Source organism: Thamnophis sirtalis, unplaced genomic scaffold (genome assembly GCF_051295495.1).
Source record: "Thamnophis sirtalis isolate CommonGarterSnake01/CBP01778 unplaced genomic scaffold, rThaSir2_p1.2 scaffold_7, whole genome shotgun sequence".
Classification (NCBI taxonomy): Eukaryota; Metazoa; Chordata; class Lepidosauria; order Squamata; family Natricidae; genus Thamnophis; species Thamnophis sirtalis.
This window is the reverse complement of record NW_028261387.1, coordinates 94,883,519-94,900,621: the sequence shown is the minus strand read 5'-3', so window position 1 is coordinate 94,900,621 and position 17,103 is coordinate 94,883,519. Positions and strand designations below refer to the sequence as shown.

The window sequence follows — 17,103 nt, the reverse complement described above, 5'->3', positions numbered from 1 at the left end:
CCCTGCCTTGGGGATGCTACAATGGTCCTGTGAAAAACGGCCGTCAGTCCCTTTTTTCGGCACCGCTGTAACTTCAAACGGTCACTAAATGAATTGTTGTCAGTCGAAGGCTACCTGTGATCCTTCCGCTTCTCCAGAGCAAGTGAGCGTCAGGCCTGCATCCATCTTTCCTTTTGGGTCTTCAACCTGCCACACTTTCCATTTTTCTACCCTGCATTTTTCTACTGTGGGAAAATGGGAGGTGGGGATTGTATGGAGTTAGATGATATGTAGCCATAACAACATTCTTTCTAGAAAACCAAGGTCATCCTTTGTCTCTGCACCTCTGCACCTGACCGGAACTGGATGGGTGGAAGCTGCCAGCGTGGCAGTGGGAGATTGGACCATGGGATGGATTTGTGGGTGTGGGGGGCAAGATCTTGAACTTTCAACTGGGTGGGGAAAACCGGGAAGCTTTCAGATTCGGGTTTCCCCAGATGTGCCAACATGGCTCTCTTCATCAATTGGAACTTTGAGCAATACTTTGCCTCGGACTCTGATTTACTTTTGGACGCTATTTGGAACTCTGACATTGAGTCTGTTTCAACCGAGATTATTTGGCAGGACAGTGTGAGTTTTCATGGTCAGAAAAAGGATCGACCGATCACCATACCTGGCGGGAAACGTCGAAGGGATCGCCTTACGTCCAACAGGACTTGCTGATAATCCTTGCTATTTTCCCGAAGTTCTTCCTCTAAACGGAACACCGAAAAAATAGGATAGTTAATTGTAATTATAAAGACAAGACCAGGAAACTAAGAATATAGGCTGTTAAACCATGACAATTTCAAGCCAGGCCTCTTAAAAAGATGGTTAAGGAGTTTCAGGCAGACAGGGAGTCTCATTTTCCAACTAACCAACATTCTAAGAAGTCCTCGACTTACAACAGTTCATTTAGCGATCGTTCAAATTTACAACTTCACTTAAAAAAGGGACCTATGACCAGTTTTCACTCTTACGACCATTGCAGCATCCCCGCGGTCAGGAGATCAAAATTCAGACACAAGAGTATCTGTAGTCCTCGACTTACGACCGCAACTGAGCCCAGAATTTATGTTGCTAAGAGAGAGAGAGTTGTTAGGTGAATTTTGCCCCATTTCTTCACCTTTCTCATCGCAGTTGTTAAGTGAATCACGGCATTTGTTAAGTTAGTAACCTGGTTGTGAAGTGAATCTGGCTTCCCCCATTGACTTTGCTTGTCTGAAGGTCGCAAAACGGGATCACTGCGACCGTCATAAATTCGAGTCAATTGCCGCACATCCGAATGTAAATCATGTGGCCACGGGGATGCTGCAATGGTTGTAAAGTGTGAAAAATGGTCATAAGTCAGTGCTTTCAGTGCTGTTGCACCTTTGAATGGTCACTAAATGAACTGCTATAAGTCGAGGACTACCTGTAGACTAAACCAGCTCCCCCACTACAATCTCTTCAAAGCACAGCTTTGCCTTCATTGGGAGGAAAAAATTTGTCGGATCACGGAATAAATGTAGCTCAGGGTTGAATTGTGGGGTCTTTGGTGCCTGGCTGTTTACTTGAAGACATTTCATGACCAAACTAGATAATATCTTCAGGGTTAGAAAGGAGTGTGTGTGTTGTTGTTTTAACTGTTTCCTTATGGGCTAGTCGCTTGCCCTGTTAGTATTGGTGGGAGCGTTCTTGGTGGTTCCTTGAATAAGTTGTTGTTTACGGTTAGCTTGTTTGTTCCGTGAGCATCTCATCCCCACTCCTTTTGTAGCACTGATGATGTAATCTAGTTGGGTAATGAAAAGTCTACAAGAAAACCACCAAGTTCAGAGAGCACCAAGGATCCCACTAGCCCTCCTCCTCCTCCCAAACCCCGCTCCCTTCTAGCGTGGCACGACAAAACCGCGCTCGACTAAAGCGCGCCCGATTAAACCGCGTCGCTGACGTCATCAACAGGGCGACAACAGCGAGCGCGGAGAAAGAAGGGCGCTTTAAATAGCGCTTTGAAAGCAAGCCGATTCAAGTTAAGGTAAGGGTTAGGTTTAGGGTTAGGTTTAGGGTTAGGTTAAGGGTTAGAATTAGGTTTAGGGTTAGGTTAAGGGTTAGGTTTAGGGTTAGGTTTAGGGTTAGGTTAAGGGTTAGAGTTAGGTTTAGGGTTAGGTTTAGGGTTAGGTTAAGGGTTAGAGTTAGGTTTAGGGTTAGGTTAAGGGTTAGGTTAAGGGTTAGGTTAAGGGTTAGGTTTAGGGGGGTTAGGTTTAGGGGTTAATTTTAGGTTTAGCGTTTACAGCATGCTTCTGTCTCCGCGCTGTTGTCGCCCTGTGATGACGTCAGCTACGCGGTTTCGTCGAACGCGGTTTTGTGGTGGAACCCCCTTCTAGCACTGATGGTATAACCCAATTGGTCATGAAACGTCGGCAAGAAAACAACAGCCAAGCTCAGACAGCAACAAGGATCACACCATCCTTGTCCTCCTCGTCCTCCCCGCAACCCCCCTTCCTAGCACTGATGACGTTACCTAGCTGGGCAATGAAATGTCTGGAAGGAAAAAAGCCAAGCTCAGAGAGCCCCAAGGACTCCACAGTCCTCCTCCTCCTCTCCGCAAACCCCACTCCCTTCTCACACTGATGATTTTCCCTAGTTAGGTAATAAGATGTCTGCAGGAAAGCAACCGAGCTCAGAGAGAGCACCAGGGACTCGAATTAAGGGCTGGAAACGTTCCGGGTGCAGAGGGGCTGGCAGCCCACCCCGAGGCTGGGCAGGGGGTCAGAACCCGGAAGGGCTTCACCTGGCGGAGGCAGCAGATCGTCGGTGTTCACGTTGAGCAGCCTGGGCCACACTTTGCAGCGGATCTCGTCCAGGAGGAGGCCTCCTTCGCTGATAGCCATGCGCCGGAGGGGAGCAATGTCCACCGGCTCATTGCTCAGCACTTGGTAGATCTCGGCTAACTTCCTCTTCTGCTTGGTGTCGGAGTCTGAAAGAGACGGAAACCTACGTCAGCCGAGGGCCGTTTCTCCCACCAACCATCACGCCTGGCGTAGCGGATAAGGATCCGGCCTAGAAAGCAGGAGGCGGTGAGTTCTAGCGCCACTTTAGACACCGATGGCAGCTGGGTGACTTTGGGCCAATGGCCAGGAGACGGTGAGTTCTAGTCCTGCCTTAGGCACGGAAGCCAGCTGGGTGACTTTGGGCCAATCATCAGGAGATGTGAGTTCTAGTTCTGCCTTAGGCATGGAAGCCAGCTGGGTGACTTTGGGTCAATTGCCAGGAGACGGTGAGTTCTAGTTCTGCCTTAAGCAAGAAAGCAAGGTGGGTGACTTTGGGTCTATCACCAGGAGACAATGAGTTCTAGTCCTGCTTTAGACATGAAAGCTGGCTGGGTGACTTTGGGCCAATCACCAGGAGACAGTGAGTTCTAGTTCTGTCTTACGCATGAAAACCAGGTAGGTGACTTTGGATCAATTGCCAGGAGACAGTGAGTTAGCAATAGCAATAGCAGTTAGACTTATATACCGCTTCACAGGGCTTTCAGCCCTCTCTAAGCGGTTTACAGAGTCAGCACATCGCCCCCAACACTCCGGGTCCTCATTTCACCCACCTCGGAAGGATGGAAGGCTGAGTCAACCTTGAGCCGGTGAGATTTGAGTTCTAGTCCTGTTTTAGGCATGAAAGACAGGTGGGTGACTTTGGGCCAATCACTCTCTCTCAGCCCAACCCACCTCACAGGCTTGTTGTTATGGAAAAACAGGAGGAAGGAGGAGCATTAGGCCTGGCACGTTGGCCACCTTGAGTTGATTATAAAGTAATAAAAAGTGGGATAAAAATCGAATAATAAATTCACTCAGCACCGAAGCCCAAGAAGGGAAGTCCAACGGGCATCAGTCCAGCCAGCTGACACGGATTTTCAGAATGAAGTCGCATCCTTGCTTCCTAACTTGAACACAGACTGAGAAAACAAACATCCTCACCTCAGAAGGCTGTTTTAAAAAGATGGCACCAAACAACCAAAATCAAAAGAGATTTATTTTTTTTAATTTAATTTAATTTTAATTTCATATATACATTCACAATTATATGATCTCATAACTGTTATTAATAATATGTATTTATAACATTTTCCCCTACTGTTGACAATATACTTGAAGATTGCTTTCTTAACATCCCATAGATCCATCTTATCTTACAACGGTCCTACTTCTTCTTCCCTCTCTCCCTCCCTCTTTCCTTCCCTCGTTTCTTCTCTCCTACTCCCCTTCCTTCCCTCCCTCCTTCCCCTTCCCTCCTTCTCTCCTTCCTTCCCTCCTTCCTTCCCTCCTTTCTTTTCTCCTTCTCTCCTTCCTTCCCCCTTCCTTCTCTCCTACATTCCCTCCTTCCTTCCCTCCCTCCTTTCTTCTCTCCTTCCTTCCCTCCTTCCTTCCCTCCCTCCTTCCTACCCCCGTTTCTTCTCTTTCTTCTCTCCTTCCTTCCTTCCTCCCCTCCTTTCCCTTCTCTCCTTCCCCTTCCTCCCCTTTACCCTTCCCCTCTTCTTCCCATTCCTCCCCTCTTTCCTACTCTCAAAAGAGATTTAAATTGAAAGATAAAGGAGCAAAGAAATATTGGGAGGTAAAAAGCATCCAACGCTCCTAGAAATTTTGCATTTAAACCACGAATGCCCTACATATCTGACCAAAGCCATGAAAAAGTTGCTAATCCTCAATTATTTATTTCACAAGCCTCATTATCAGCAGGACAAGGAAGAAACTACTGGGTGTGTGTGTGAAATAACACAATCACTTCAATGAGTCCAGAATGAAGCAGCACAACCTGTTTGTATTCAAATCCCTCTTTCATAACACCCCTCTTACGTAATTGCATATCTAATGGGAAGTTTTAGAATTCATACTCGAGTAATCAGATTGGGAGGGTTTAATTGTCCTTTGGCTTGGATTTAATACAATGACCTGAATGCTGGATATTTACAAAAGGATTTTGGGACAGGTAACTGAACAGCCTGTTCAGCTCTGCGCGTGGCACATTTCCCAAGTTCTAAATCTCGCCGGCTTTAAAGAATACCAAGCCGAAATGCGTTAGGAGACCTGACCCAAATACTTTCCAGAATGAGAAGGAAAAACAAAGAGGAGGAAAATAGCAATATATAGCAATAGCAGTAGACTTATATACCGCTTCATAGGCCTTTCAGGCCTCTCTAAGCGGTTTACAGAGAGTCAGCATATTGCCCCCAACAATCTGGGTCCTCATTTTACCCACCTCGGAAGGATGGAAGGCTGAGTCAACCCTGAGCCGGTGAGATTTGAACCGCTGACCTGCTGATCTAGCAGTAGCCTGCAGTGCTGCATTTAACCACTGCGCCACCAAAATGGTCTAATGCAGATTGTAAAAGGGCAAATACCGAAGCTGATATGGTTGCATGAAGTTATATGAACTATGCAGAATGCACCTTCATTTTTTTTATAACAAATGGTCGAACAGCCGGCCCAGTTCCAAAAATAGATTTTGTCATTTCCCCCCTCCCTTTTATTTTGATTGACATTTCATTTTGGACACGTTCTTTTTCCTCCTCCGTTCCCTCCAAATTGAACAATGTGTTTTTCTTGTCAACTCTCTGAATGGATTCTTTACATTTGATTTTTTCCAATCTCAGGAGGGGGAATTGAAGATTTATTTCCTTGCCTAGCAAAGCAAGGTAAGGAACTATCAGCTTAATTACATACAGAAGGATCTGGACAAACCTGAACATTGGGCACTGTCTAATAAAATGAAATTCAAGGGTGAAAAGAGTAAGGTTCTACATTTAGGCAACAAAAATGAAATGCACAGGTACAGTATATGTATGTGGTACCTTGCTCAACAGTAGTAACTGTGAAAGGGATCTTGGAGTCCTAGTGGACAACCGTTTAAATAGGAGCCAGCCGTGTCCAGCAGCTGCCAAAAAAGCCAACACAGTTCTAGGCTGCATCAACAGAGGGATGGAATCAAGATCACTTGAAGGGTTAATACCACTTTACAAGGCCTTGGGAAGGCCACACTTGGAATTCTGCATTCAGTTTTGGTCGCCACGATGTAGAAAAGATGTGGAGACTCTGGAAGAATGCAGAGAAGAGCAACAAAGAGGATTAGGAGACTGGAGGCTAAAACATATGAAGAACGGTTGCAGGAACTGGGTGTGTCTAGTTTAATGAAAAGGAGGACCAGGGGAGACATGATAGCAGCCTTCCAATATCTCATGGACTGCCACAAAGAAGAGGGGGGTCAAACTATTCTCCAAGGCACCTGAGGGTAGAACAAGAAGCAATGGGTGGAAACTAACCAAGGAGAGAAGCAACTTCGAACCGAGGAGAAATTTCCTGACAGTGAGAACAATTAATCAGTGGAACAGAAGTTGCCTCTAGAAGTTGTGAATGCCCCAACACTGGAAGTCTTTAAGAGGATGTTGGATATCCATTTGTCTGAAGCGGTGTAGGGTTTCCTGCCTAGGCAGGGGTTTGGACTAGAAGACCTCCAAGGTCCCTTCCAACTCTGCCATTGTATTGTAGTAATATAAAAAAAAAACAGAACCAGATTTCCACTAAAGACAGTCCTGGACTTATAACAGTTCATTTAGTGACCATTCAAAGTTACAACGGCGTTGCAAATGGGACTGATGACTGATGGCTTTTCAGAGTTACGACCGTTGCAACATCCCCATGGCCTCGTGACCAAAATTTAAAAGCTTGGCAACTGACTTGTATTTATGACGGGCTGCAATGTCATGCGATCCCCTTTTGTGACCCAAAGTCCATGGGGAAGCCGCTTAACAACCGCAGGACTAACATAACAGCTGCAGGGATTCACTGAACCACTGTGGCAAGAGAGGTCGTAAAACTGGGCAAATCTCATTTCACTTGGCTCACTTAAGAGCCAAGGTGGCGCAGTGGTTAAATGCAGCACTGCAGGCTACTGCTAGATCAGCAGGTCAGCGGTTTAAATCTCACCGGCTCAGGGTTGACTCAGCCTTCCATCCTTCCGAGGTGGGTAAAATGAGGACCCAGATTGTTGGGGGCAATATGCTGACTCTCTGTAAACCGCTTAGAGAGGCCTGAAAGGCCTATGAAGCGGTATATAAGTCTACTGCTATTGCTATTGCTATTACTTAGCCACAGAAATCTGGGGCTCGATTGTGGTCGTAAGTCAAGGACCATCTGTAGAACTAAGCCAGTTTTTCTGCAGGGACAAAGTAATGGAAGGCAAGTTTATTTTTGTCTCCAGAATCAAAGCAAAGATGCTCTCCCCGAGGTCAAATGTCATCAAAAGCACAGGCAATTAAAATAAAAGAGAAATTGAGATACAAACAGTGTAATCATGGCTACTTAAAAGCCTTCAACCTTAAAAGCATATATTTTAAAAGGAAGGAGAGGTTGAGGAGCGAACAGGATTCTCACCCACAGCCCCCATCACGTGAATAAAAGTTGCAATAGGAGATATTATTCATTTACTAGATTGTTATCTCGCCTTTATAAGTCACTCAAAGAGGGAAACACACCTAATGCAGCTAGTCCTCGGCTTGCGACCGCAATTGAGCCCTGAACTTTTTGTTGCTGAGACATTGAAGTGAATTCTGCCCCATTTTATGGCCTTTCTTGCTGCAGTTGTTAAGTGAATCACTGCAATTGTTCAATTAGCAACAAGGCTGTTAAGTGAACCTGGCTTTTGCATCGAATTTGTCAGAAGGTCGCAAAAGGGGATCACGTGACTCCAGGATACTGCGGCTGTCATAAATGTGGGGGAAAAAATCCCTGATTTACAACTGGTCCTTGCACTTCTCGGCACCCTAGAGTCACGTGATCAAAATTTGGGCACTAGGCAACTGGCATGGATTTGTGACAGGTGTATCCCATCCCAAATGGGGGTGGCCATTTGGGAGCTCCCCAGCAGCCTTCCAACCAACAAACGAAGCTGGATTCGCTTATTGACCACGTGATTTGCTTAACGACCAGGTGGATATATTTTTTCTCTGAACAATCGTACGATTCGCTTAACAACCCTGGCAAAAATGGCTGGGATTCATTTAACAGCCACCTTGCTTAGCCACAGTAACTCTGCTCCCAATTGCGTCCGTTAAGTCGAAAAAAATATCTGTATTTTCCCGAGAGTATAAAGGAATCGGGGCTTTCTGAGAAGCCACCCATCCTCTGATGATTACGCGGACTGAAATGGCTACTGAATACACACAATTTACTCTTTTATTCTATTCCCAGAAAAGGCTCGACCTCTATAAAATGCAACCAGAGCAAAAAATCCTGCCGAAACTCCTGACTTTATGCTGATTTGAGGAAGTGCTGATTGATTTATACAATGGGGTGTTGTTATCCTTCCCTTCCTTTCCTGCTAAATTGCTGGAGGGACTGAAGAGCAGAACGTAATAAGCTCTCATCCCTTGGCATTCATTTGCAGGAGGCAATGCCCAGTGGTGGGATTCAGCCGGTTCGCACCTATTCGGGAGAACCGGTTGGTAACTTTCTAAGCAGTTCGGAGAACCGGTTGTTGGAAGAAATCTCCTTTTGTTTTTCTCCACTTTACAGGGCTAATCCTGTAAGGAAGGCAGGAAGGAAACATTCTGGGGTTGTTTCTAGCCTCATCTTTATTGCCCTGCTTACAGAAACTGCCTCTCCGGTTAACCCTTATTACCATTGGAACAGCTAAGGCGAAGCGCCCATCGACCTGAGTGACCTTGAGTTGGCCACGCCCACCCAGTCACATGACCACCAAGCCCCACCTACCCAGATGGTCATTAGGGCAGAGAACCGGTTGGGAAATTATTTGAAAAGCACCACTGGCAATGCCCTATCTCTCCCCACACATTGACTTGGGAGACAGAGCAAGCAGCAGATTCGGACAGTAAGGAGGTTGGGGAGGAAGATGGGCCAGTCCTGGAGGCTGGGAAAGGCTCGGAGGAGGGCTCTGCTTCGGAGGCAGAGAGGGGGTTGAGGCCGTCTGGCAGCTCTCAGCTGCCTTTGGAGTCAGACATCAGTGGGGCAGACGAACAGCTGGAGCCTGTTCCCAGTATGCACATGCGCAGAGTTGCCAGAAAAACAGTTGAGAAATCAGGGTTGATTTGGGAGTAAAGCCACAGGTGGACAGGTGAATGACCCCTCCCATAGGAAACAAAAGAGGAGCGAAAGGGGAGTGGGCTTTTGCAGGAAGTAATTCACTTGTTCGTTTCAGGAGCGTGAAGATCTGTCCGTGAATCTCAGAGACTCTGTGCCAAGTCTTTCCTTGCGCAGCACTTCCCTTGGAAACTATTGACATGGCAGCTTTCCAAGCTAGATAAGGTCTGTGGGCATAAATACTCCTTTGAAAGACTGTTTGCCAGGCCTTGGCTGAAGGCGAATGAGAGGAATTCACAATCCTTTAATAAAAGGGGTTTTGTGGAGACCAGGAATCTGCCTTGTGCTTTTTGGGGAAGCCTAAATCAGAACAAGCTGTGGATTGGATTTTTCTCCCATTAAGCTTGCCGGGGCTAGCAAAAATAAATGGTCACATATGTAGAAGATTTAATAGGAAATTAGGGAAAATAGGGAGTATTTTTTCTCACACACAGATGTAAATAGCAGTTAGACTTATATACCGCTTCATAGGGCTTTCAGCCCTCTCTAAGCGGTTTACAGAGTCAGCATATCGCCCCCAACAACAATCCGGGTCCTCATTTCACCCACCTCGGAAGGATGGAAGGCTGAGTCAACCCTGAGCCGGTGAGATTTGAACAGCCGAACTGCAGAACTAGCAGTCAGCTGAAGTAGCCTGCAGTGTTGCATTTAACCACTGCGCCACCTTGGCTTGGTAAACACACACCCAAGCATCCATCCATATCCATAAATCTCGAGGAGGGTGGAGGTTCGTCCTCCGAGCTTGTGGGTTGATTTCTGAATGTTTTGCTTACGAGGCTAAGTAACATCTTTATCTCCATCACTACCTACAACTACCTGTAATACTTGACTTACAACAGTTTGTTTAGTGACTGTTGGAAGTTACAACAGGCAGCACTGGAAAAAAATGACCTACAATGGGTTTTTCCACATTCACAACTGCTGAAGCATCCCTGTGACCAAAATTCAGACGCTTGGTAAGTGACTCACATTTATGACGGTTTCCTAGCCCCGGAGTCACTTGGCCACCTTTTTGAGACCTTCTGGCAAGCAAAGTCAATGGGGGAGGCAGATTCACTTAACAGCCGTGTTACTAATTCAAGAACTGCTGTGGTTCACTTAGCCACTGTGGCAGGAAAGGTCATAAAACGAGGCAAAACTCATTTAACAAAGTGAGTAATGGAAATGTGTGGCTCGGTTGTAAATTGAGGACACTCTGCCCCCCTGCTCTCCATATGCGCATTCATTTACTGTACATATACATATATACATATGCATACACAGACAGACACACACATATAAATATATACACAGAAACACAATAAAATCAATAAAAGGTGAAAAGAATGATCACAATGAGAAAATTAAAAAAAAGTTGGCACAGTGGACTTTGCAGAGAAGAAAAGGAAGAACTGGAGAAAATCACAAAGTCTAGATTTAAAATATAAGATCGTGTGCATGTGCATGTTTATGTGTACTCTGTGTGTGTGTGTGCGCGCGCGCACACACACACACACACACACACACACACACACACACACATTTAGATTTTACAACCCCCGGAATGCCCAAATATGGGAGGAAGATCACTACTTCCATTCTCTGTCCTTCGGCTCGTCACAAGAGACCATCCAGGCAGAAACCCAATATTTTTTTTACTGTTGCCTTTTTGTTACATTTGTTATATTTGTGCTGATAAATAAATAAAGGGAGACTAGTATAGATCTATTTCAAGCTATTTAGCTCTCATCAGCTAGCCATACCCAGGTTCGAATCCCAGTAAGGGTATGGCTAGCTGATGAGAGCTAAATAGCTTGAAATAGATCTATACTAGTCTCCCTTTATTTATTTATCAGCATAAATATAACAAATACACACACACACACACACACACACACACACACACACACACACACACACACACACACAGTTCATGACTTACAAGCACAATTGAGTCCAAAATTTCTACTGCTTAACATTGGTTAAGGAAATTTTGCCCTAATCTTATACCCTTCTTGCGACAGTTGTTTAATGAATCACTGCAGCTGCTAAGCAAGTGACAAGGTTGTTAAGCGAATCGGGCTTCCTCATCGACTTCGCTGGTCAGAAGGTCACAAAAGGGGATCAGGTGACCCCAGGACACTGCAACCACCACAAATACAAGTCAGTTGCCAAGTGTCTGAATTCTGATCATGGGACCACAGCGACACTGCAATGGTTGTAAGCGTGAAATACAGTCAGAAGTCACTTTTATCAGCGCCCTTGTAGCTTTGGACGGTCACTAAATGAACTGCTGTAAGGACGTGTGTGCGTTACTACGTGTTGTAAATTGAGGATTACGGGTATGTTATGTGTTGTTGAGGACTACATGTGTGTTACATGTTGTTAAGTTAAGAATGTATGTTACTACACGTGAGTTGAGGACTATGTCTATTATGCGTTGTAAGTTAAGGATGTGTGTTACGTGTCTTAAATTGATGACTACATGTGTGTTACTTGTGTTGTAAGTTGAGGACTATGTGTGTGTTATGTGTTGTAAGTTAAGGAAGTGTGCTATATGTTGTAAGTTGAGGACTACATGTGTGTGTTACTACATGTTGTAAGTTGAGGACTACATGAGTTACACGTTGTAAGTTAAGGACGATATGTGCATTATGTGTTGTAAATTGAGGATGTGTGTTACTACATGTTGTAAGTTGAGGACTACATGTGTTACTACATGTTGTAAGTTGATGACGTGTTATACATGTGTTGTAAGTTGAGGACTACATGTGTTACTACATCTGGTAAGTTGAGAACGTGTGATAGTGCATGTTGCAAATTGAGGACTACATATGTGTTACTATATGCTGTTAAGTTGAGGATTAGGTGTATTACTACATGCTGTAAATTGAGGACTATGTGTGTTACTACATCTGATAAGTTGAGGACTACGTGTATTACTACGTGTTGTAAGTTGAGGACTACATGTGTTACTACATCTGGTAAGTTGAAGCTGCATGTTGTAAGTTGAGGTCTACTTATGTGTTACTATATGCTGTAAGTTGAAGTCTACATATGTGTTACTATATGCTGTAAATTGAGGGCTACATATGTGTTACTATATGCTGTAAGTTGAAGTCTACAAATGTGTTACTATATGCTGTAAGTTGAAGTCTACATATGTGTTACTATATGCTGTAAGTTGAGGTCTATATATGTGTTACTATATGCTGTAAGTTGAAGTCTATATATGTGTTACTATATGCTGTAAGTTGAGGTCTACATACGTGTTACTATATGCTGTAAGTTGAGGGCTACATACGTGTTACTATATGCTGTAAGTTGAAGTCTACATATGTGCTACTATAAGTTGAGGTCTACATATGTGTTACTATATGCTGTACACACACACACAATATATATCTCTTTACACATAACTGAAGGCAGCCAATATATCGGATAGGCCTTCCTCCTATTTTCACCGCAACCACAACCCTGCGAGGTGGGAAAGAGCTGGAGCGTTCCCATCGGATAATGCAGGCGAGACGCTCGCCCGGTTGGATTCCTGCCTGCCTGTCTTTGCCCTGGGCTTCATGGAGGAGGGGCCAAACAAGTCCCTCATCGCCCGCCTCTGGGCGGCGCCGCCTCTTCTGATTGGCTGCCTCAGCCCGTCAAAGGAGGAGCGGGGCGGAGCCTCCGCGCGGCCACGCCCCTTCCCTTCCCCTCAGAGCAGCATCAACTTTTACCTCAGAGGAGAAGGCCCCGCGTCCCCCCGAGATCGCCGACCGGCGGGCGGCCCAGCTCGGGCCCGACGGGCCTGCCTACGTACCTCGCTCCGCGTTGCCATGCAGCCATGGCGGCCTCGGCTGGGTCATGGTCTCCGGCCACCGCAGAGGTTCATCCCGGCGGCCTGCCGGACTCCGTGTCTTCCTTTTTCCCTTGTCCACGCACACGGTCCCGCCTTCCAATTACGTACACGCCGCCTCCGCCAATCGCCTGCGGGACGCGCCGCGGAGGCGTAAACAGCCGAGCGTACCTTCCTGAGGCGCATGCGCCAGCCCGCCCATCTCCTGTGATTCATAAAGTCGGGGGGGAGAGGAGGGCTTCCCTGGAGAGATAGAAAAAAGTAGAGAGATGCGCAGTGCAAGCTTCAGGGGTGAAAAATTGAAAAAAAATATAGAGATAGAAAAATACAGAATGGATTCTCTGCTTACATTTTAATCTATCTACAGCAGTGTTTCTCAACCTTGGCGACTTTAAGTCCTGTGGACTTCAACTCCCAGAATCCCCCAGCCAGCTCTCACTGGCTGGGGAATTCTGGGAGTTGAAGTCCACAGGACCTAAAGTCGCCAAGGTTGAGAAATGCTGATCTACAGATACAGATAGTCCTCAATTTACGACCACAAAGCCCAAAATTTATGTTGCTAAGTGAGTAATTTGACTTTTGCTTTATTTTACCACCTTGCTTGCCATGGTTTTTAAGTGAATCACTGCAGTTGTTAAATTAGTAGCACGGTTGTTAAGTGAATCTGGATTCCCCATTGACTTTCCTTCTCAGAAGGTTAACCCAGGACACTGCAACCGTCATAAATGTGAGTCAAGCATCCAAATGTAAATCATGTGATTACGGGGACGCTGCAAAGGTCGTCAGTGTGAAAAATGGTCATAAGTTGCTTCTTAAAATGCCATTGTAGCCTCAAATGGTCACTAAGTGAATTGTTATAAGTCGAGGACTACCTGCAGTTGTCCACTTATAACCTTCCATTCCAGTGGCAGTTCAAAGTTACAACACATTGAAAAAAGGGACTTATGGCTGTTTTTTCACACTTACGACCGTTGCCACATCCCCATGGTCACCTGGTCAAAGATTCAAACGCATAACATACAACATATGCTTTGCAAGGGGTTCACATTTATGACGGATGCAATGTCCCAGAGACACGTGATTCCCCCCTTTTATGACCATTTGACAAGCAAAGTCACCGGGGGAAGCCCGATTCGCTTAACAACCCATGATGTTACTGGCTTAACAACTGCAGTGATTCACTTAACAACCGCTGCAAGAAAGGTCGTAAAATGGGGCAAAATTCATGTAACAATTGTCTCACTTATCAACGGAAATGTGGGGCTCAGTTGTAGTTGTAAGTCAAGGACTGTCCTTACTAGAAACAAGGACAATGCAGAAGCAGATTTATATCCTGCCTTTTTATTCAGGAAGAAGATTTTAAGGGACCTTAGAACGAAAACAGCCCTTCCAGATGTAAAGTGGCTGAGTGAATGTATCTGCAGAAGAGGAAGCTGAAAATAAAATATTTATGTATTCTACTTATTTATTTATTATGTATTTGCTAAGAATGCATTACGATTCTTCTTCTCCTTCCTAGTATCGATCTCTCTCCACTTATAACCATGTTGTTTGTATCTTTACAATTTATATTGTTTTTATTTGTTTCCTAGTACGATTTGTTAGCTTATTAGTAACCTATGATTATCAATAAGTGTTGTATCATGTGATTCTTAATGCATGGATTTTTCCCTCTCTTTTTTTTCCTTTTATGTAGCCTGAGAGCATCTGCACCAAAGAGAAATTCCTTGTGTGTCCAATCTCACTTGGCCAATAAAGTATTCTATTCTATTCTCTATTGTTTTCTCTTCTCCTATTCTCTATTCTCTATTCTTCTCTTCCATTCCATTCTATTCTATTCTCTATTGTTTTCTCTTCTCTTCCATTCCATTCCATATATTCTATTCTATTTCATTCCATTCCATGTTCTATTCTATTCTATTCTCTATTGTTTTCTCCTATTCTATCTTCTCTTCCATTTCATTCCATTCCATATTTCTCTTCTATTCTCTATTATTTTCTCTTTTCTTCTCTTCCATTCCATCTATTCTATTCTATTCCATATTTTCTATTCTATTCTCTATTATTTTCTCTTCTCTTCCATTCCTTCTATTCTATTCCATTCCATATATTCTATTCTATTCTACTCCATTCCATTCCATATTTTCTATTCTATTCTATTCTATTCTCTATTATTTTCTCTTCTCTTCCATTCCATTCCATTCCATCTATTCTATTCTATTCCATTCCATATTTTCTATTCTATTCCATTCTATTCCATATTTTCTATTCTATTCTATTCTATTCTCTATTGTTTTCTCCTATTCTCTCTTCTCTTCCATATTTCTCTTCTCTATTATTTTCTCTTCTCTTCCATTCCATTCCATATATTCTATTCTATTCCATTCCATTCTTTTCACTTGTTTATATTTCACTTCTCAGGAAGAAAATCCACCTCAAACAACTTTTCAGCGATATTATAAATAGGTCCAAGTAAGAATAAACACTATTTCTAAACACAAAATTACAGTCACTTATGGAGTCATTTATGTGCAAGCTGAGTGGCTAGATAAATTTGTTTATTAAATAAATAAATAAAAATATTCCAAGATCCTTCTTTGAAGGGAGAGAGGGAGGGGGGAGAAGAAAAGGGAGGTCAGTCGCTAGAGGCTGTGTTCAATTCCTGCATATCCATGAGGAAAGTGGGGAGCTTGAATACACTGGTAGCCATAAACCATGGCAAGATTCTTAGCCCAGTCTGACCTTTGCAGGATAGGATCTGAACTGCCAAGGCCAAATACGGCAATACCTTTTTCTTTATGCATAAGTAAAATATAGGTAGGGATGCGGTGGCTCAGTGACTAAGATGCTGAGCTTGTCGGTCAGAAAGGTCGGCAGTTGGGCGGTTCGAATCCCTAGCGCTGCATAACGGAGTGAGCTCCCGTTTCTTGTCCCAGCTTCTGCCAACCTAGCAGTTTGAAAGCATGTAAAAATGCAAGTAGAAAAATAGGAATCAGAGAATCGCTGTTCTCTGAAATTTGTTGTATTCTTGCAGATGTTTCATGAGCCACCTAGGTTACATTGGTAGGAGAAGCGTGGGGGGTTGTGGGGAGGAGGAGGAGAGGGAGGAGGAGGAGAGATTTTGGGGCTCCTTGATGCTCTTTGAACTTGGTGGTTTTCTTGCAGACATTTCATTACCAAACTAAGTAACATCATCACTGCTAGAAAGGAGTGGGCAGGGGGAGGAGGAGGAGGGTGGGATTGTGGGGTCCTTGATGCTCTCTGAGCTTGGTGATATTCTTGCAGACGTTTCATGAGCCAACTAGGTTACATCATCAAAAATAGTGGAGAGTGGGGTTTGCTCTGAATGTATTTTCTAATATTTTCAGTATTGGGTTATAAAATGTCTGCAAGAAATTCACCAAGCTCAGAGAGCACCAAGGACCCCCACAGCTCTCCTCCTCCTCCTCTCTCCCTCCACCTCCTCCTCTTCATTAAAACTCTCCTCCATTCTAGCACTGATGACGTTCCCTAGTCAGGCTATGAAACGTCTTCAAGAAAACAAGCAAGCTCAGAGAGCACCAAGGATCCCTCATTTCAACCCTGAGCTATAAATATTCTCCTTTGTTGATATTCGCTGTCTATTTTTGGAATTCGAGCAGTTTTATTCCCTGTAGATTTGGAAGGTGGCATCTTCAGAAGGACTAAACTCTGCACCCACAGATGAGAGAATCGTCCTTGGTGCAGTGACCCAAAAAAGGAGACTATTTATAGCTCAGGGTTGAACAACCAAGCTCAGAGAGCACCAAGGACCACACTGTCATCTTCTTCCTCCTCCTCCTCCTCCTCCTCCTCCTCCTCCTCCTCCTCCTCCTCCTCCTCCTCCTCCTCCTCCTCCTCCAACCACACTCCCTTCTAACACTGATGACATTACGTGGTTGGCTCATGAAATGCCTGCAGGAAAACGATCAAACTCCGAGAATACAAAGGACCCTTCAGTTTTCATTGTCCTCTTCTCTTCCTCCTCCAATCCTCCGCCTCCTCCCTGCAAACCTCATTCCCTTCTAGCACTGATGATGTTCCCTAGCTGGGTTATGAAACGTCCGCAAGAAAACAACCAAGTTCAGAGGGCATCAAGGATGGACACCACAGTCC

At 44.6% G+C, this 17,103-nt stretch overlaps 1 protein-coding gene across 2 annotated transcripts in view; it reads right to left on the bottom strand.

Annotated features, from left to right (window-relative positions):
* The window catches only part of TBC1D20 (TBC1 domain family member 20), a 28,589-nt gene extending 15,530 nt beyond the window's left edge, over nt 1–13,059 (bottom strand). For both annotated transcript variants that reach the window (XR_015697375.1, XM_087720651.1), the window contains exons 1-3: nt 12,934–13,059; nt 2,789–2,974; nt 653–733 (exon numbers count right to left, since the gene is read on the bottom strand). Coding sequence is in view for 1 of the 2 variants with exons in the window: in XM_087720651.1 (XP_087576777.1) it covers nt 653–733; nt 2,789–2,974; nt 12,934–12,979 (313 nt within the window). In the remaining variant the exon portion in view is untranslated. The remainder of the gene's footprint in view (nt 1–652; nt 734–2,788; nt 2,975–12,933) is intronic.
* Nucleotides 13,060–17,103: the final 4,044 nt, after the last annotated feature.